The sequence below is a fragment of the Pipistrellus kuhlii genome, unplaced genomic scaffold (assembly GCF_014108245.1).
Source record: "Pipistrellus kuhlii isolate mPipKuh1 unplaced genomic scaffold, mPipKuh1.p scaffold_m20_p_2, whole genome shotgun sequence".
Taxonomy (NCBI): Eukaryota; Metazoa; Chordata; class Mammalia; order Chiroptera; family Vespertilionidae; genus Pipistrellus; species Pipistrellus kuhlii.
This window is the reverse complement of record NW_023425515.1, coordinates 44,997,680-45,017,742: the sequence shown is the minus strand read 5'-3', so window position 1 is coordinate 45,017,742 and position 20,063 is coordinate 44,997,680. Positions and strand designations below refer to the sequence as shown.

Sequence of the window (20,063 nt, the reverse complement as noted above, 5' to 3'; positions counted from 1 at the left end):
CAGTTAAGGACTTCTGGCGGGGCCAGAAGGCAAGTTTACCTAATGAAGTATTGGAGCTTGGGTGGGAGTCTTGATAGAGCTCATTGTTATTATGTTTGTGTTTAAACACGAGGGGAATCGTGGAAATTGATGATAAAGAAGGGTGTGTCTGTGTATTTATTTGGGCGGAGGGTGTAAGGGACCCTTTTCACATACATGAAATGAAGCAAGTAGAAGCCAAGTTTTTAAAAAGTATCTTTTAAATCTCTCCCTCTGGGTCTGAATTTGGATAGAAGGTATCTGAGTAGGAAACTAACCGTGTCTGCTAGATCATCCCTTTGATAGAGCTTCTCTCCACACTGGCTTGTGGGAAAGGCCAGAGAAGGCCGGGGAGGCGGTAAAGCTTTTGAAACGAGACAGAAAATCGTTGGTTTTATCTTTGTTAGGAAGGCTTCAAAGATTGATCTCTCCCGCCTCATCCTTCTCCTCCCAGAAGCCTTTCTAAAGGAAAGGGGGCGGGGGGCGGGGAGGGTGGTGAAAGGAGACGGGCGGGAGGGGCCTGGCTGGGAGCAGGACTGGCCGGCAGTGCGGGAGGAGGGCGCGCCCGCCAGACCCACAGCGCCGCTGATGTGTCTGGTCTCGTAAGGCTCGTGGTTTTCATTTCCCCAACACCTGGATGCAGTCAAACACCTGGCCAAATCTGACAAAATCTGACAAGCCTTTGTGATGGGATTTGGAAGAAATTCCCTGCAGATCCTGGCACAGTTTAAAGCTGTCCGCTTTGAGTTAGGACTTGTTAAGGAGGGTTATGTGAGCTGAAACCCGAGACAAGCCTTTTGCTCCTATCTGGAGCCCACATCTTGCCTGGAAATGGGGCATGACCAAGCGAAGGGGTCGCTTGCTGTTTGTATTAAAAGGGGGAAGATGGCCTGTGTGCCTGCCAGCTCGGCCCCCACATGCTTTCTCTATTAGAGCCAAGCACAGCAACTTATCAAAAACATATGTCTGGTGTTAATCATCTGGACTTGGGCTCCACATGGGAGTCTAACTAGCTGTCCCTTGGCAGAAGGAATCTGTTGACCTTCTCAGCTTGCTTGAAGAGGGTGCAGAGAGGCATTTCAACTTTTGGATGCTGGTACGAGGGAATGTCTAGCTGAACCAAAGGACTGGCTAATTAAAGGAAGACTTCCAACACCTGAAGGTTGGAGGCTGCACTGGTTAAAGAGTGTTTTTACTTTGAATGTTGGTAAGCTATCCTGGGGGGGGGGGGGGGGGGTTGGGCTGCAGGAGACTCCCTTCAAGTGACCTGGGCAATGATACTAGATCCATTAACTTCACGAACTCAGTTCCGAATTCCGTTCAACCTTTCTCAGAAGGAGCAGGTACACTGAATGACCTACCCAGCTATGACTAAATGTTGGAAACCCTTTAAGAAATTTATCACAAATTGATCAGAGAAGCCATATCCCTTGGGTTCTTGCAAATTAAATGGAATATAGTTCATGGTGAAAAGTTTGATGGATTTTTAAAAAAATGTTCTTTGCATAACAAAAGAACCAGTTCCTGAACTCTCAGATTACATGTCATTCAATTTCTGCCCAGTGCCTTTATTTATTTGTTTATTTTTTAAACATATTCTGAAATAATCAGCTCTAAGACATAAAAGCCTTCGGTTTTTTCTTTTATTATATTTTCTCAAATAAACTTCCCAAAAGGAAGATATTTTAAGAGCATTTTCAAACATCTTTGGCATCACATAAAAAAGAAATCTCGTGTAAAAAACGAAATGTCATCTGAACTTTTATAATACAAAGGCGCAATCCAATATGAACATATAAAATATATACAAATATAGTGCATGGTCAGTCACTTAATACAGCTCTCTACAAAAAAAAGTAACTTTTTAGAAATTAAAAAATAACAACAAAGTAACCATTTAATCACAAAAGTTCTCTTCTTTCCCAGCATCCAAGTTCCTGTTTAGTGTCCCGAGAGAAGAGAGAGAGAGAGAGGTTGAGTTTAGGGGGAGGGGTGGCCTGGCTCAGTTCCGCCAGGGCCTCCACATGGAATCGGCTGTGAGCGAAGGTCCGCTGGAAGGCGACACGGCATTGGGTCCCACGGAGGTCCCACTGCTGCTGGTGTAAACTGGGATGACGGGGCCGGTGTGAGCGAAGGCCCCATTGGGGATGAGGAAGGCGAACTGGCCGTCTGGAGCCGGCACCACCTGGAAGCCACCGAACACCTTTGCCGCCTCTCCAGCGGGGCTGCCCAGCTTGCAGGGCGCGCCGCCGGGAGGGGGCGCCGCGCCCCCGGGGATGGGCACGAGCGGCGGTGGCGGCGCGAACGGCGCGTGCTGCGGGCCGCCGGGTCCCGGCGGGGGTGGGGGCGGCGCCTGCAAGACGGGGTGCGGTTGCCCGGGGTAGGTCATGGCGTTGATCTGGGTCATGCAGTTGGCCAGGTGGCCGAGCAGCCGGGTGCGCACCTCGGTGTTCACGCCCTCGCACGTGGACAGGAAGCGGGTCACCTCGTTCATGCACTCGCTGAAGCCCGCGCGGTACTTCCCCAGCACGCTCGGGTCTGTGCTCAGCGCGGCTGCAGACAGAAGGGAGACAGACAGGTCACCCAAAGGCCCGGGCCCCGAGGCCCCCGCCTCCGCCCTGGGAGGTCCCCGCGGCGCGCCTTCCTGACCACGGGCCCGCAGAACTGCCTCCAGCTAGGGTGTGGGTGGGTTTAGTAAACCATCCACTTCTCCACACTAGCTTGGCAACTTAAGCTAGACGCTCCTTCTCTCCATTCTTAAAAATCACTGGATTTAAATCGATCTCGGGCCTAGATCTACCCTGCCCCCCCTCTTCTCCCCCCCCCCCCCTGCCAACACACACACTCAGCGCGTGCGATGTGACCTTGGGTAATGCCCTTCCCGGCCATCCGAACCTCATTTCCCCTTCTATGATGGGGGAGGAGGGACTGCTAAACCAGAAGCCCTCCAGGCACCACGCCACAGCTCAAAACGCCACACAGTTCTGAGCCCTTTGGCCCCCACCCGCCTTCCCCGCTGCCAAACCGCCCGCCGCCCTCGCCGCGGCCACCGCTCTCCCTCCCTTTCCGGAACAGTAACAACTTGGAGTTGTGGCTATAAATAAGCCCCAGACCGTGGGAACGTAAGAGGGAGCCAAGGCAGTAAAATGTAGCTGAATGCCTCTCACAACCACGGGCGGAAGTCTGGAAGAAATCACCGCCCGGTGAGAGGGACGCCCGCAGAGGGGGATGCGGCGAGCCGCCCTCACCCGTCATCTGCGCCCGCTGCAGGTTCCGGAGGTGCTTCACTGTCATCTCCAGAATGTCTGCTTTCTCCAGCTTGGAATGCCGCGAGCTCTGCACAGAAGAGGAGGCAGGGAAGGCAAGTGAGACCCCCCGCCAGCAGCCTCCGAGTGCTGGGGGGTCCCTCCCACGGCGCCGACCTCCCCAGACCCCCCCACAGAAGGGGACCAGCCCTCCCGCCTGGAAGAACGCAATGCTGGCGGGGAAGATCCGCCGGTGAGAGGATTTCATTCTTACGTAGTACCTGAGAAATAGCATTTCACTTATTAAAACTATAAAAGCAGCATTAACCCACTTACATCTTTCTTAAGAGCATCCAAAATCAGTGTTTTCAGTTGGCTCAGGCTTTCATTTATTCTTGCTCTCCGTCTTTTCTCCATAATAGGCTTCGATGACTGTAAAGAAATTAAAAAGCCCTGAGTTCCCAGGGGACCTGCCATTTCACCAAGGAAGTTTTAAGGGAATAAAAGACACCCCCCCCCCCCACCCCAGTTTAATTTCTTGGGGCTGCAGAGAGGGATACAGGTACTGCCCTTACCTTTCTGTGTTCAGATGCTGTCTTTGGTTTATCCGGTGTCGTGTTGACACTGGCTGGAGTAGCAGCCACCGGGGACGAGGAATTTTTCTCCATTATATCAGCTGGCATTTTCTCTTGTTGTTGTTTTTAATCCCTAGAGAATTTTATTTTTGGAGTCCTTCACACATAAAAAAATTTTTTTTTGTTTTATGTCCCTTTTATTCGAGACTTTTACAAAATTACTGAGCAAGTGCTGAGGGTGTATTATATCTTATGGCTACTTGGTGATCAGTAGCGCTATTCCAGGACCAAGGAGAGAGGTAGATAGGGGATTCCGCTGTTATCAGCACCAGCTCCGGATCCTGTGTGATCCCCAGGCCCTGGCGGCCTCTATATATATCTGGGACTGCACGCGAACGGCTCGTGTGAAACTTCCCAAACTTTCTTTCCCACAGTAACTTTCAGCCAATGGGAGGAGGAGACACGCGGCACCGCTCGTGGACCGCGCCCCCCCATTGGCCGCCAGGCACAAGGCCTGGCGGCCAATGGCGCGCGCCTGAGCCTGGGGCACCGGAGGCTACAACGTCAATCAAAAGGATTTTAACCCTTTGATACTATCCCTGCTGAGCTTTGCTTTAGGCAGGATTTTTCCGCCTTGGTTTTGCTCTCGTCAGTTTATTTCTTTGGGGGCTATGGTCTTTGCTCTTCGTTTCCTTTCCAATGGGTAATAGAGCTGCTTTGACGCTAAGTTAATTTGAAAAATATTTTTTAAAAAGGCTTAGAAGAACAGGGTAAAAGATTATACTTGCAGTGGTTAAAAAAAAGGGGGGAGGGGAACGTGTGCGTTACCGAAACATCTAAGTAATTTCCCGCTCAGACTATATACATTGGGGGCAGGGGACGAAAGTCGATCATGCAGAAAAAGAACAAAACAAAAAGTCCTTTTGTCATGCAGAAAAGGGGGAAAAATGCCTCCCACCTTACATTTGCAGGTTGTTCAGAGCAAGGTGGTTTTTGATCCTCACCCTTCATTCCTCTTCAGGAGTTGGGGGTTTGGATCCCGCTCTTCCCCGTGGAAATAATCAGAATAATTTCCAACTGGGCAGAAAGGAAATAGAATTTCAAATGAACGATGAGCAAGGAGGACTTGGATGGCCATGCCTCAGGGACGCGCCATCTCCACTCTTTCCCTTTCCCACCCGCAAGCTCTCGGTTCCGTGGCACTGAGAGGTGGCGGGTTGTGCAGGAGCCTCTAACCTCCTCCTCCTCCTCCTCCTCCTCCTCCTCCTCCTCCTCTCCCTCCTCTCCTCGCCGGGCGGGCGGGCGGCGGTGGCGGCGCAGCCTCAGCACCCGGCGCGCGCGGGCCCTTTAAGAGCTCCACCAGCCGAGCTGCAGTTTGACATCAGCCGGCCGGCGAGGGCGCGCCTGGAGCCGGAGCACGTGCCAGGATGTTTTATTGCCGCCGCGGCTGCGGCCGGGCCGGGAGGATGTGTGTGTGCGTGCGTGTGTGTGAGTGTGTGCGCGCGCGCCCCGGGGGCGGAGAGGCGGGGGGCGGCGGCGGGCGGCGGAGCGCGGGGGCTGGTTCCTGGTCCCCAGGAGAAGCCAAGAAGGTAAATAGCAGCTGCTGTGCTCGAGCCTGGGAAAACCCCGCCCCCTGCCCCTGGCCAGGGCTCATTGGCGCGCGCTGCGTGTGGTGTGTGTGTGTGTGTGTCGGGGGGGGGGGGGGGGGGGCCCTCCTCCTTGGGGCTGGGAATCCGAGGGGGCGGCGGGCGGGCTGGGAGCCGAGCCCCTGCGCTTACTGCCCCCCCTTTCTTTCCCTTCCCCCCGCGTTCCCCCGGCCAAGGTCAGCCCTCCGGGGCGGGGAGCGCGAGCCCCAGGGTGGAGAGTGGGGAAAGAGGCCAACTCCCCACTCCACCCCTGATCTCAGGCTTAGGGGTTTCACTCGGGCGAAAGCCCGGGGGAGAGGGGGGGGAGCTTCTTGTTTGCTCCTTGCCCCGGCGGCCCTCCCTCCCTCTCTCCCTCCCTTCCTCCCCCTTCGGGCCCCGGGCGCCCGCCGCGGTCACGGGACGCCTGACCGCACTTAAGGAAGCGGCCGGGTCAGCCTCCTGCCTCCGCTCGGCGGCTGCGGTTACAGCGGCTTCGCGCCGCCCGCCTCTCCCCGGGGTCCAGGGCGGCCGGCAGCTCCCCCTCCCCGCGCCCGGAGGCCGCCGGCGGGCGGCCGGGAGGAGGCGGGCGGCTGCGTGCTGCCGGCTGGCCGGGCCGCGCGCCGCCAGGAGCCGCCGCCGCCGCCGCCGGGTGCCACGTGGCGGGCGCCGGGCCGGGAGCGCCAGGGCTCTGGCGGCGGCCTCCCTGGGGGATTTGCCGCGCAGGGCGGGCGACGCGCTCTACCCCGGCCTGCCGGCCGCCCTTCCTCCCTCCTTCCCTCCCTCCCTCCGGCTCGCCTGCCCGGTTCGTCCACCCCTCGCCCCTACCCCCGCCGCCCCCGGGAGCCCGGCGCGCTGTTCCGGTGGCTCCGGGCTGGAGCAGCCTAGGCGTCTTGTTTGATGTCGCCCCCCTTCTTCCCCCCCCCCCCCCCCCCGCCCTTCCCCGGGCTTGGAGGCCGCTGAAGGCCTGGCACACATTTCTCAGACACTTCATTCCTTCCTTCCTCCGAGCTCCCCACTGAGATAATGTTGTAAATGATTTCACCAGATCTCCTCCTGGCTGAGATTAGGGCGATTCCTGACTCTGGGTGACCTTGTGCAAGGGCCCCCCCCCCCCCCCCCCCCATGATGGAACGCCACTGTATGCCAGACAGTGTGTTAATCCCCCGGATTACCACGTTGGGAGAGACAGTGGCAGCCCTACAAGGAGTTTCCAATCAACTCTGGAGGCAGACAGACCCTGATGTTTTTGATTGATGACCAGGCATTCCTCTACCATTCCTTTCTTTTTGGGCTTAGGTGATGGCGGGAGAGATCAGGAGAACCTAACAGAAACACTAATGCATACATATATATGAGCAACCGTGCTGGTCTGTTTGGGGATACAGGAATGAGTAAAATAGGTGTTACCCTCAGGAAGCCCACAGACTAGAGAGAACTATATTCCTAAATGCAACGAATGTCTGTTTCCCAGTATATTTCTCTGGTATGTCCTAGTTCAGTAGAGACAGTTATATGTCTAGACAGAATTAAAATGCTGAAGAGGTTTAGGATGATTAAATTACTCATAAATTGGGGTATCCTGGAAAACTTCCTGGAGGAAGTGGCCTATGCTTTGTATCTTAAAAGATAGGATGAGGGGCCTTGGAAATGTGGTGAGTCATGGGGCCGGGGAGGAAGGATGGAAGTAACCTGTGGCATTTAAGTCGTAGACTGGAACTTGGGGTCCTCATTCAGGGAAATGATTTGGACCCCAGGGTGTGTGTCTGGGAGGCATATAAGAAGGGACTGAAGGAGGAGGCTTGAAGTTATGACACAAAACTCTGGACTTCTCTTTAGACAATGGAAGGCTATAAAATGCTCGAGTGGAGAAGAGACATTAAAGTTCTCCTATACAAAGATGGCTCTGGCAGAAGTGTGGAGAGTGGGTTGTAGGATTTGAAGGCAGAGAGCCCAGTTAGGAAGGTCAAGCCGTTAAAGAAGGTTCCTCAGTGACAGGTGGAGGCTGTTACTCCCCGGGAAGCACCTGCCCAGAACCAGCTCACCTGGGAAATGACTGCACACTGTCCAGTGACCCAGGCTCAATGGAAATCTGCCTTCCCTTTAACGCACCCCTTGTGATCTGGAGTCTAAGGCAGTGAGCCGCAAACTGCGGCTGGCGAGCCACATGACTAATGGGTTTGCCAACCACCGACCTAGACTCTCAATTCCAAGAATTACAGGCTGTTGTTCCTTGTGATTAAGCCCCTATCCAGTGGTCGGCAAACGCATTAGTCAGCAGAGCGGCAAACCGAGGCTCGCCAGCCGCATATGGCTCTCCGGCCGCAGTTTGCCGACCACTCAACTAAGGAATCCTTGTGATTTTGACCGTATTTACCTTCCTAGCCTCATTTCCACCTTTCAGGACAGCCCTCAAGTCTGCAGCCAAATCTTAGCTCATTGCAGGCTTGATTTACTCCTTCTTGCCCTCAGGCTACTCTCTGGGAGCGTGTGTGTGTGTGTGTGTGTGTGTGTGTGTGTGTGTGTGTGTGTGTTAACACTGTGGAGCAGGCTGTGCCCTATCCTGTTCTGAAGAAATGATGAACAATGTCTCCTTTGTTGACCTGCAACCTGGGCCAGTGGGGTAGTGCTTTGCTTTGTTATTTTTAAAGAGATGGAAATGTGATGATGACAGAAAATTGTCTGTTGCTTTTGAAAATGGTGGAGTTTTCCTGTGTGTTTGAAATCCTCCTGGTGCAGGGTGAGGAGCCTGTGAAGTTACCCTCCTTACTGCCATGCAGACGTTGTAGTCTTCTTAAAATGCTTCTGCTCAGCATGTGAATTTTTAAAAACTGCCTAAATACTCCGACCCAGATTCTTCCAAGGAACTGAACTCTTCCAGGGAAGCGTGTTAACCCTTTCTAGGTTCCCCCCAAACCTATGAGAGTCAGTAAGTTCTCCGGGAAGCTCTGCTATGACATTGACTGCTGTCTGCTCTTGGGCCCTAATTAACTAGCTGGGTACACCATTCCTGTCTTTTATAGTCTAAACGTCTTTTATTTTTTGGCCTAACTTCCATCTCCTCGGGATTGGGCACCCTGAAGGTGCACAGAAGTTAGGGTCTTTATATATATATATATAAATAATATATTTTATTGATTTTTTAAAGAGAGGAAGAGAGAGAGAGAAAGTTAGAAACCAATGAGAGAGAATCATCGACCAGCTGCCACTTGTACACCCCCTACTTGGGATGTGCCTGCAACCCAGGTACATGCCCTTGACGGGGAATCGAACCCAGGACCTTTCAGTCCACGGGCCGACGCTCTATGCACTGAGCCAAATCGGTTTCAGCTCAAGTTAGGGTCTTACTGCCATGCGTACAGCAGCCTCCTCAGTCAGTTAATCAGCAACTTGTTTCTGGCTACTTCAGAAGTGTGAGTGTGAAGATCCGGGAGAATGAGCAACTAACTCTCTCTCTCTCTCTCTCTCTCTCTCTCTCTCTCTCTCTCTCTCTCTCTCTCTCTCTCACACACACACACACACACACACACACACACACACTTTCAGATAGGCAGAGGGGTCAGTTAAGTGGCTAAAATGTGGTATGAATTTGTGTGTGGGCCAAACAAAGATAAAAACCAACCCAGGAAGTTGCTGGCCCTCCACCCTAACTGTTTTTAAGAAGAAAGCTTCTTTGCAAATATGCCCAACAGACTATTTTTCCGTATCCTTTTCCTGGGCAGTGAAAATAGCACCACGTTGACACACTCTCCACCCCTTTCTCAAATGGAGAATTAAGCTCCTAAACTCGAGAAAAGACCTTGGATTTGGAAGGCTCCTCTTAGACCGCCACCACCTCTATTTTTCAGGCATCCCCCTTTCTCTCCCAAAGCAGACAATATTGGGCCGTGTTGGCCAGCGGTCATGTCTTTGATCCACGGTGAGACCAGCAGCTCACACGGCGTCTTTGCTGCTGTATCACGCCCCGTCGGTAGGACCAGAGGCTGCTGTGTTTCCTCTTTTCCCTTTTCTGCTCCCAAGAAGGGTTATTCTCTGCCTTGTTGCTTCACCTGTTTGCTTTAAACCTTAAAACAAATAATGCATCTACACGTCCTGAGACCCCCCTTTGTCCTGGAGTATCTGAATGATTTGTGGGTTTGGTTTAAAGCTCCTGAAAGGAGAGAGAGGGAGAGAAGAAGAAGAAGAAGAAAAAAAAAAAAGGTATTTTGCCTGAGGACTGGAAGCTCTCCCCCTTCCCACCCCCACCTTTTTCCTCCGCTTGACTGACTTTCTCACACTCGGATTCCCTGCAGCCTGCCAGAGACGTGGTCGCTGCCCTGCCAAGAGCTATCTGGGAGAGCTATTGAAAGAGCCTTGAGTAAGTACACACTGGGCGGATTTTCTCCTCCCCTCGGTACCTGCTCCGCACCTGTACCAGGAGCAGTCCCACACATATCACCTGATCTCGGCCCTTTCAGAGACCGTGAGAAAAATAAAGTCCGGGATAGAAGAGATGTTTGTCGTCTCTCCAGGGCCGCAGCCGGCTCCCCGCAGTCCCGGTGCTTGCCTGTGGGCCTGTGTGCGTGTGTGCGGGGTGGGGGCACCACCACAGGAACGGGAGCGAAGCCCGAGATCACCTTCGGAATGGCTGCCCGGCTGCCTTTGTGTTCTGGCACCTGCCGGACTGCTAGTTTTATGATCCTTTCCTAGAACCATTCTTATGGTTCTTCCAGACAAGAGTCCCTCTATGCGCGTCACAGCAGAATTCACAACTGGGACTTCTTACCTTACGGTTCACGGGTGAACTCCCAGAGAGCCTATGAAGCTCGTGAAATGGAATTCAAAATTGTGCTCCATGAATACGTTTTTGAAAGAATAAATGGATGTGTTATTAATTAATTAGTTTGTTTTTGTTTGTTTATTTCCTGAGGAGAGGGTCCATAGCTTTCACCAGAATTTCAAAGCATTTTGTGACCCCAGAAGACTGATGGAACTGAGCCAGATAGTCCCCATTTACAAGTGGACACTCAGCTTCAGAGAGGGCAAGGGACTGGCTCAAGGGTCCCCAATACCGTCCGCCAGAGTGGGGGCCAGCTGCGAGCTGGGAGCTCTTTGGGTCACACCACAGTCCTGTGGTCCCGGGTCAGTTTAGAGTGGGGGTTACAGATCCTGGATTGAAAATAGACACATTAATAAAGACACTTTGAATTTCCAGAACTTTTTCTCTGTCTTAATTCGGAGTCACTGGAGCTGCTCTGCACCCCCAGTTTTTGGATGGCAAAGGGATAGGCTGGAAAGCCAAGTGTCCAGGCGGAGAAGAGGATTCCCTAGCGCTTGGAGCAGGAGTCCTGCTGGTTGCCATGCGGGGGCATCGCACACAACTGCAGCCCTGCATTCCACCTTTGATAAAAATAAGTCGCTACTTCTGAACAAAACTGCTCCGTTGGTTCCCGGCCAGGCCGGGACCTTGGACTGCTAGCTGCGGGTGGAGGTGGAAGACAGAAGCTTTCAACATTGGCTAACAGCAGCCTGCAGGGCTTTCCGCCACCCCCACCGCCTCTTGGAAAACTCGCTGGAGCCAGAGAGACTCTGAAGGAGGGTGGTTGCCAAGAAAGCCTTTCCCAACGGGGTGGGGGCAGGGCGCCCTTCACTCCCACATTTGGCCCGGCCACAGCAGCGGTGGGAAGGCTCTGAATGTGCTCTTGGCTAACCTTTTACCCTCTGAGCAGCATTGCAGTGAGGCAAGCCTGCAAGCCTGGGATACAGGAGGTCATTTCCCAGCTCAGAACTATACCCTGGCTGGTGACTCGGGGGTGGGGGGTGGGGGGGCTCTGGAAGGCCCAGGAAAGGGGGCAAAGCCTACCAGGCGTCTTCAAACTATGGCTCACGGGCCACATGCGGCCCGCAGAGGAGTCTGATCCGGCCTGCCAGGTTTTTTGGGCAGTGAGCGCAGCCGAGGTGTTACAGTAGGAATTAGCAGTTCATATAGTCCAGCCCTCCAGCTCTCTGAGGGACTGTGATCTGGCCCCCACTTTAAAAAGTTTGAGGACCCCTGGTAGCCCCTTTCAACCCAAGATACGCGATTGTTTGGATTGCTGAGAGTTGTTCTAATGGGGATATCAGACCAAGTTTCTCAAAATATCACAAACAAAAGCAAAACTCAGCTAGCCAGGAAAACGACTTACTAGGTAAAATTCAGGGCCTAAAAGCAATAAGGGGCAGATGCGTATAACATTTTAATGATAACCGCCGTCATTATTATCTTTGCATTATCTCTCAGAGCAAAGGGGAGAGAGGAGGCAGGGGAAGGGACTTAAGTGGCTGGATTGGCCCCTCATGGAAGGCATTGGAAAACTGAGCCCAGGAGGAAGTGACTTGCCCAAGGTCAGGCAGCCTCCCCAGAGAGGCTATAGCAAAGCCAAAATCAGCTCAGGTTTCCTGCCCACCAGCCCAGAAAACCGCCCCCCTGTATCTCTCTATGAGAACATTTTGAAATGCCATCTACAGCAAGTGAGTAACATTACCACGAAAGGCGGGTTTTCCGGCTGAGCTATGTGCTGGTGAGTGATTTGGGTAGTCTGACAGAATATGCCCAGCGCAGAGCCCGGTTAAATGTCAGGCTTGCTGCGTTGAACTCTCTCTCGGGTGTGCTCATCCCTCCAGAACCTCTGGAAAAGAAGGGATCTTGACTTCTGAGACCCAGGAGATAGGAAGCCTCTTAGAGGGTTCACACAGGACAATCCTGCCTCATGTCATTCCTTTTTTCTTATCATGGTCAACCTGCTTCCTTTACTTGTGCTCTAAAAGGAAGGTTGGGGGAGAGATTATTTCCAGCTCTGAAGTAGTCTGTGTTCTGTCTATACTAGGCTTGTGTTAGGCCCAGAGAAGGTGCAATGCTGGTGATACAGTGAAGGCCTTGGGGCACGATCACATCGAGCTGCTGGCTGACTCACATTTAGCAGAGGGAAAGGGGAGAAATAGAAGAGATTTTGAATGGTATTTGCATGTGAAATGTACACAGAAGTGGGCAAAAGTATGTTTATAATTGTGAGTATAGGAAGCAGTTCATCCTCAGATTATTTACTAATTATTGTATTTATTTGTGTTATTATTACTTAGTATCCTTACTTATGATTCATCTTTTAGGTGATCATGGCTGGTAATTTAACCTATTTTTGCCCACCCTGTATTTTCCTTTTGGGTATCAGGCTTAGGGAATGAAGAGAAGCTGTTCGGGCAGCTGCCACAAATGCAGCGTAAGACTGGTGGGTGCTGGCACGGTTGGGCCCTTCCACGGAGTTGGAAGTACCTGTTTCCTTGCTTTGTTGAACTTAACAGCTGACTAGGCACTTTTTAGTCCATTGCGACATGTTGTCATTACATATAGCCTCATGACTTAGAAAGACTTTAGTGGGAGAATGGGGGTGGGAGTGGGGTGAAGAGACAGGATTCAAGTGGTCAGTGCAGGAGACATTCAACAGGGCCCTGGGCTATTGGGGGCACAGGATATAGGACAGATGAGCTTTCTGGAAAATAGTGGCTCTAGAGCAGGGGTGGGGGAACTTTCCTCTGCCCAGGGCCATTTGGATGTTTATATTATAACATCATTTGTGGGCCATATCAGATTAACAGCTTAAAAATTTGTTATATTCAGTCAGACATTTAATTATCTCACCCCTAATGCCTTGGCAGGACCAACCAAATGATTCTTGGACCTTATACGGCCCTAAGGCCCGACCCTCCCACCCCTGCTCTAGAGAGACAAGGCCGGCTAGGGAACTTAGAGGCCAGGAGAGAACTGAATCTTGTTTCTCAGCCACAGGTGACAATAAGATTTCTAGAAACTTGCTGAAATCGGTTTGGCTCAGTGGTAGAGCGTTGGTTTGCAGACTGAAGGGTCCCGGGTTCGATTCCAGTCAAGGGCATGTACCTTGGTTGCAGGCACATCCCCGGTGGGGGGTGTGCAAGAGGCAACTGGTAGATGTTTCTCTCTCATCGACGTTTCTGGCTCTCTGTCTCTCTCCCTTCCTCTGTAAAAAATCAATAAAATATATTAAAAAAAAAAAAAAAAGATTTCCAGAAACTGGAACAGCGGGGACAGCCTGGTGTAGCATATTAGTAATCCAGAGAATGCACCTTTGGAGCAAAGAGGAAAGGTCCTTTCTCTTGGTGAGAAGCCAAGAGAGAAAGGGGGTGGGGGTGGGGAGGAGGAAGTCAGGAGAAGAGATCTCACTGAGCAAGAAGATGATTGAGCAAGTTCTGGGAAGGACACAGAAAGTCTCTCCTGGGCTGAGGCCGGAGCTGCTTAGTTCAGCACCCAGTGCCTTTGGGGGGATTTCCTGGAAGGCCCTTGGCCCGGGAGACCAGGTCTGTGACTGAGGGCCCTTGTAGAACTCTGGAATCCGCATCGCTTTTCCTCTCTAGTTAGCGTTGCTCTATGCTGTCTGTATTGCTGTCAGCATAACAAAGTCGCATGGCCTGGACCAGGTTCAGGGGCTGCTTACGTGAGACATTATGTGAGGAAGAGAAAAGAACCTTCCCTTTTGCAGGGTCAGACTACCACGGCTAGCCTTGACTGAAATGCCAGAGGAGCAGGGGAGGGGGGCTCTGTGTGACATGCTGTGTGTCTGTCTGACCCACAGAGGGCCTGAGAAAGTCCCAACGTGTTACTGGCTCCCCGAGGAGATGGCCACGCTGTACACATCTCACATGTATCCAGCGGGGGGCCTAGTCCCGCTGGGCTCCCACAGTCACAGAGGGCCCAGGAACCACGTTCGAAGAGTTGCCATCGTTGTCCGGGGTGGCTCTTCACCCTCTGCACCCTCATCACCTGCCCTCAAAGTCTGGCACCTGGACAGACCTAGACGGCGTGTCTAGAAGCACCTGCCATCAGACAGATGGGGGAGGAGTCTCCACTTATTTTCTCTGCATCTGGTGAACCTGTGTTGATGGTAGTCAGACAGTACAGTCAGGGGTTTAAACCATCCAATTTCCAATGACCCGAACGTAACTTGAATTAACTTTCAAATATTTGAAGAATAGTTGCATAAAAGAACTTTGACTTAAGTATGTCTTGTTGGCAATGTCATGGAACCCTCCGAGGGTTAGCCCATTTTCCCGTTTTCTTTGGTTGCTGAATCAGAGAGTTGGGTTGACTTTGACCGCTCCTGGTGACTACTCTGGGCAGCCAGGCTACCCTTGCGGACAGCCCTGCTCTGTTGCAATCCAGTGAATTTAGAGGAGTCTGTGGCTGTCCGTGTTTCCCCAGGCCTATCTTTATTGATGGTTATTAAAGACACACCACCACATGGCCATATGAAAGTACAAAGCAATTCCCAGGGTAAGGTTCGTGGGAAGGAGTGAGATACTGAGCTCCCAAATAATTCTACTGTAATCGCGGGCTGCCATATCTGTGTATAGTTAATAAGTAAGATTTAAGCAGGCAGGTTCCCCCACTGGGCAGCAGATGCAACGGCAAAAGAGGCCGGTGGGAGATCCCTGGTCCTTCTGGAAACTGGGAAGGGGACTGAAAAGGAGAGTCTGGTGGGCAGTCCCAGAAGCCGGCAGGTCCCCAGGAGGAGGGCCATGGTTTAACTGCGTGTGCCCTCAGTCTCTCTATGCCACCCCTCATGGGAGATTCTGCATATCCGAGAAGTAGAGCATAATCATGCCCAGACACACTGGGTTCAATAGGTGTAAACACCACACACAAAACCACCTGTTTTTATCGAGCACCCCACCACACCTGCTGTTTTACGATGCTGAGCGATATTGATAAAGGGGGCTATAAAGGCGAGGTGAAATGGCCTCATGTTTAAATAGCACCTTCCTCTGTGAACTTCAAGTGTTTTACAGCTGAGATTTGACTGACCTGGTGATCATTTCTTACAGGAATGTTGAACACATAGCTCTATATATCTGTTCAGAAAAGAAACTCTAGCAAGTGATTAAAAAGTAAAGACTTTGGAGACTGATGACCCTGGTTCACATCCCGGCTTGTTTGCTTTCTAGCTAGTGACATGATCATTCAGTACCTCAGTTTACTTACCGGTTCTGTGGGGAGACATTCATATTACCAAGTTCATTATGAGAACCACTGTGTAGAATGTGCTTAGGACAATGCCTGGCATATGGTAAATACAGTGTGCCTTGTCAGCTGTTTTTAGCATTGCTATGTACGTATCTTGGACGAGCAACATAGGTACCCTCATTCATCGGGAAAAAAGTCACAAGATGTTAATATTCTCAAAGAAATGCACAGCCACTGTGGTCCATTGGTCCATGAGTATCTGACAAAGCAGAAGCTCCAGCTGGTATTTTATGAATCTCAGGGCGTGCGAGCAGGAGAAACCTAAAAAGGGATCTGGCTTCTTCTTTCCCAGGGAGGAGGGTCTCTATTACCCTCGCTCTGTGGTTGCGGCTTTGTCTGTGGCCGATGTAGAGCTTGGTGTGGCCTGGCTCTGATCATTGAAATGCGCCTCAGGCCCACGGAAAGCAGAATTCCAGTGGAGGCAGGGGCATCAGCAAGATGTGTGGGTGACTTCTCCCCTCCCTCCCCAGGAAAGAATGGGGCAGCTGCAGAGGAACACAATCCAAAAGAGTAATGCGAACAAGCCCTCCTGGGACCCCGGTTGGATTTATCTGAGAGAAAGATCGGTGGGGAAGATGACTGAGGTCTTTCCTGCTCCAGCAGGTTCTTGTAGATGAGCATACTGGGACCCTCTTGAGTGTTAGGAGGTAATGCTTTTAAACCATTATGTCAGGACAGCTGGCATCAGCTGGACATGTGGCCATCCTACTTCTGTGGGCCCAAACTAGCATCTGCTAGTTTCTTCTTCCACTTCTTCCATTATCTTTTCGTTAGGGATGCTTCCTGAGAAGAAATATTCTTCCCCAGTCACTAATGCTTTATCACTTCAACATCTGTGGAAGGTGATGCCATTGATCTGCCTTCCACAGAGGTAGGAGCCCCATTTTTGAACCTAGAGTATGAAGAGAAAGCAGGGTCAGAGGGAGGTCCCATGATGGTTGGACGGTTAAGCTCAAGGTATGCTTGCCATGACTTGGCTGCTTCTTCTGTAGAGTGTGTGTGCTCTCAGCTTCCTCCCTTACCCAGACTGTGGCTGCCGCACAGCAATGCTACCAGGGACTCTTGCACCTACTTACGATGGCTGAGCACACCTATTTTTCTTAGGCATGTGAATGTGGAAAAACGAATGCTAACATTTGAAATCCAAGCCATTGTTTCATAGCTGAAGGAAGACCCCAAAGGAAGGAGCATTTTCCCACATGAAATATTTACCCTTTTAGCCCTGAAGTTGACTAGATCTTTAATAGGAAAAAACAAAACAAAACAAAACAAAACAAAAACCCACCACCAAAACAAACAAACAAAAAAACACTCAGAAAAATTAAAAAAATATATATATATTGATTTTGTACAGAGAGGAAGGGAGAGAGATAGAGAGTTAAAAACATCAATGAGAGAGAGTAATCGATCAGTTGCCTCTTGCACAACCCTTATTGAGGATACGCCTGCATCCAAGGTACATGCCGTTGACCGGAATTGAACCCGGGACACTTCAGTCCGCAAGCCGACGCTCTATCCATTGAGCCAAACTGGACTCAGAAAATTTTTTTTCGAATAGGTCAAAGTCAAGGTTTACTCTGTTAATTCCCTTAAAAAAAAAGAAAAGAAAAGAAAAGAAAAGAAGAAGAAGAAGAAGAAGAAGAAGAAGAAGAAGAAGACAAAAAGAAAAATGGCTCCCTTGCCTGAGTGGTCTTCTATGTGCCTATTTAATGATTAATAATACCTTGTTGGGCTATTGTTTGATGTGGCCACTGCTGGTTTGAACAGGAGAATACTGATTCACTGGTAAGGCATTTATGAATCACGAGTGTTTACCCTGAAAAAATAAATGAACTGGGGAGATGAAAAAAACACCTAAGTGTGGTGAATTCTTTGACTAAAAACCGGAGATAACCCTGTGTGGGGTCCACCGCTTTCTCTCGGAGAAGAAAGGTTGTGTACAATGACCAAGACCAGGGCTTCGGAGTTTGTGGGGTTTTTTCCTTTTACCTACTGATAGGTTTGAGCCAACTTTCCCACTCCGTTTCCGTACAGCATGCATTCATCTTCTCCTGATTTGCCTTTTGGCCCGTAAATCAGAGGGGAAGCTGGAGCCCTGCCTTAACTTAAGTGGGGCTGGTGGGCTGAAGAGAAGGGATTCAAGAGGTTGAGACCTGCCAGGCCTCAAGTGGACAATGATGGGGAAGGAGGAGTCAAAGGATGACAACTGGTTTGTTGACTGAACTATGTGGACCCTTCTTCCACATACCACTTTTAATAATAACTCCTAGACTTGTTTTTCTTCTTTCTACCCCAACGTCTAGAGTTCAGTGAAAAAAGACTTCCAGATTTCCCCCAATGACGCTTAAATGTATTTTTATATTTTGAGATAATTTTAGACTTATAGAAAAGTTGCAAAAATAGTACATAGAGCTCATTTATACCCTTGAACCAGCTTCCCAGCATTACCATCTTATACAATGATGGAGTGATCATTAAAACTAAGGAATCCATCTTGCTCCAGTACTGTAACTACAGACTTAATTCAGATTTCACCATTTTTTCCATTAATGTATTGTGTTCTCTTTCTGTTCCAGGATTCCACAGTGTGCTTAGTTATCTTGTATCCTTCATCTGCTTCACTCTGTGGCAGCTCCACCATCTTTCCTTGTCTTTCATGATGCTTTCAAGAGTCCTAGTCAGTTGTTTCATAGAATGTTCTCCACTGGGGTCTGTCTGATACTGAGGAGCTGCATTATTGGGAAGAACGCCCAGATGTACATGACATATTTCACTGCTGTAAACATGATCACAAGGTTAAGATCGTTTCTCTAGTATTGTCTATTATCAAGTTACAACTTTTTGTATTTTTTAAAAAAGATTTTTGGGGGATGTGTGTGTGTGTGATATTTCAAAGCAATGCAAATATGCTATTATGCTTACACTTCCGCCTACTAAATCTATCAAAGGCTCTCACCTGTGGCAATGAATGCTGTGGCGATCTAAAAGTCATGTTATTTCCCTTATTCATTCTACATTTATAATTGCAACTCTTTGAAAGGAGGAGTTGCATGATGTTACATTGTGATAAAGCAGAAATAAAAACAGCCAGTACTCTTGGAGCCTAAATTTTAGATGAAGAGAGAGATAAGCAAAATAAATAAGTGGACTTGATAGTATATTGAATGGTGACAAGTACTGCAGAGAGAAATTAAGGGAGGAGAGATAGAAAGTGCCAGGAGCTGCAGGTTTAAATTGCATGGTCAGGGAAGACCTTGGAGAGAAGACTTGAAGCAGAGGAGGGAACCAGTGTGTGAAGCTTTCTCCAGAAAAGAATTAGCAAGTACAAGAGCTCGGAGGCAGGACCACATCTAGCCTAAGCACTCTAAGGAAGCCAGGAGGCCAGCGTGATGGGTGCAAAGTGAGCAAAGTGGGAAGGGGAGTGAGAGAGTGATGAAGCCAAAAATGACAGGGCCAGCTGATGCAGGCCTGGGGACATTCTAATGATCTGCTTATTAATCCGAGGAAGGCAGGAAAACCATTCTAGAGCCATTGCAAGATGTTGAGCGAAGAGGTCACATGATGTGACTTTATATTATTAAAAGATCTGCTCTAGTAGGCAAGGGCAGAGGCAAGGAGACCCTGCTTGGGAAGCTATGACATCATCCAGGTAAGAGATGGAAGTGGGTTGGACCAGAATTGTAACAAAGTGGTGACTGGATTGTGCATATCTTTTGACAGTAGGACTAACACTGCTAAGAAAGGTCTTCAGCAGCTTTGGGCCACCATCTGAATGCCTAGGGCATGTTCCTCCCTCTCTCACCTTGAAGTGGGGCTTCACTAACCAGATTGAGAAGCATGGGCTGGCCACCTTGAGTCTAAGCTCTGCAGTCCCTCATTGGAGCCTTCTTTTTCTGGGCCTACCTTCATTTTTCTCTGCACCCCACTTCTGTCTGCCACAGGCCCACCTCTGCCCAGGCCAACCCACCACCATTTGCTCACACTCTCCCACCCCTGCTCTGCCAAACAATAGCCTTTCCCTCCCTTAAGGTTCAGCTTTGCCACTCAGAGCCCCTCTCGGAACACCTGCCCTCTTGGTTGTTGACATTAACTAGAGTCTGCTTCACGGGAGCAGCCCCTGGAGATAAACAGGCTCTCAGACACCCCAGCGGCTCAGGGACTCTTGAACACAGAGCCGGCACCGAGCGCTTGGTTGGCAGGGTGCTTGGTTTGTTGGCATATGGCATACGGTGCAATGAACACATCATGTTTTCTCTTAGTCATCCAAGTACACTTTGCATTATACTTCACATATATCCTCTTTTCTTTCCATGTAAAAACTATTTTTGCCTCTTCCTCTGCCCAATCTTTCAAGTGAAGTTAAAATTCCAGAATTCCTCTTGTTGGTCCAATCTGTGTCCCTTGTGGGGAGGAGGAATGTCCTTTGTATCTCAGCTTGAGAAGTCAGGGAGAAACAGGCATCCCTGAGGGCTGAATGTAAAAAACAAAATAAAATAAAACAAAACAACAACAAAACATATGGTTAGAAATTAGA

At 50.3% G+C, this 20,063-nt stretch overlaps 1 protein-coding gene and 1 long non-coding RNA gene across 2 annotated transcripts; one reads left to right on the top strand and one right to left on the bottom strand.

The window, feature by feature from the left end:
- Window positions 1-1,645: 1,645 nt before the first annotated feature.
- Window positions 1,646-4,211, bottom strand: HES1 (hes family bHLH transcription factor 1). The gene is made up of 4 exons (XM_036445641.2): window positions 3,839-4,211; window positions 3,600-3,695; window positions 3,267-3,354; window positions 1,646-2,571 (listed from the first exon to the last, which is right to left on the bottom strand). The coding sequence occupies exons 1-4, from the start codon at window positions 3,944-3,946 to the stop codon at window positions 2,021-2,023; spliced, it is 843 nt and encodes a 280-aa protein (XP_036301534.1). The 5' UTR covers window positions 3,947-4,211; the 3' UTR covers window positions 1,646-2,020.
- A 5,529-nt stretch (window positions 4,212-9,740) lies between these two features.
- Window positions 9,741-19,902, top strand: LOC123652633. Its single transcript, XR_006742069.1, has 2 exons — window positions 9,741-9,817; window positions 18,106-19,902. It is a non-coding gene; the product is annotated as an uncharacterized LOC123652633 (long non-coding RNA).
- Window positions 19,903-20,063: the final 161 nt, after the last annotated feature.

Excerpts from the sequence above, each read along its gene's own strand:
- HES1 (XM_036445641.2), bottom strand. The coding sequence starts at position 3,946 with ATGCCAGCTGATATAATGGAGAAAAATTCCTCGTCCCCGGTGGCTGCT. Across the intron at positions 3,355-3,599 it reads TGGATGCTCTTAAGAAAGAT|AGCTCGCGGCATTCCAAGCT; the intron begins GTAAGTGGGTTA and ends TCTTCTGTGCAG. Across the intron at positions 2,572-3,266 it reads GCAGCGGGCGCAGATGACGG|CCGCGCTGAGCACAGACCCG; the intron begins GTGAGGGCGGCT and ends TTCTGTCTGCAG.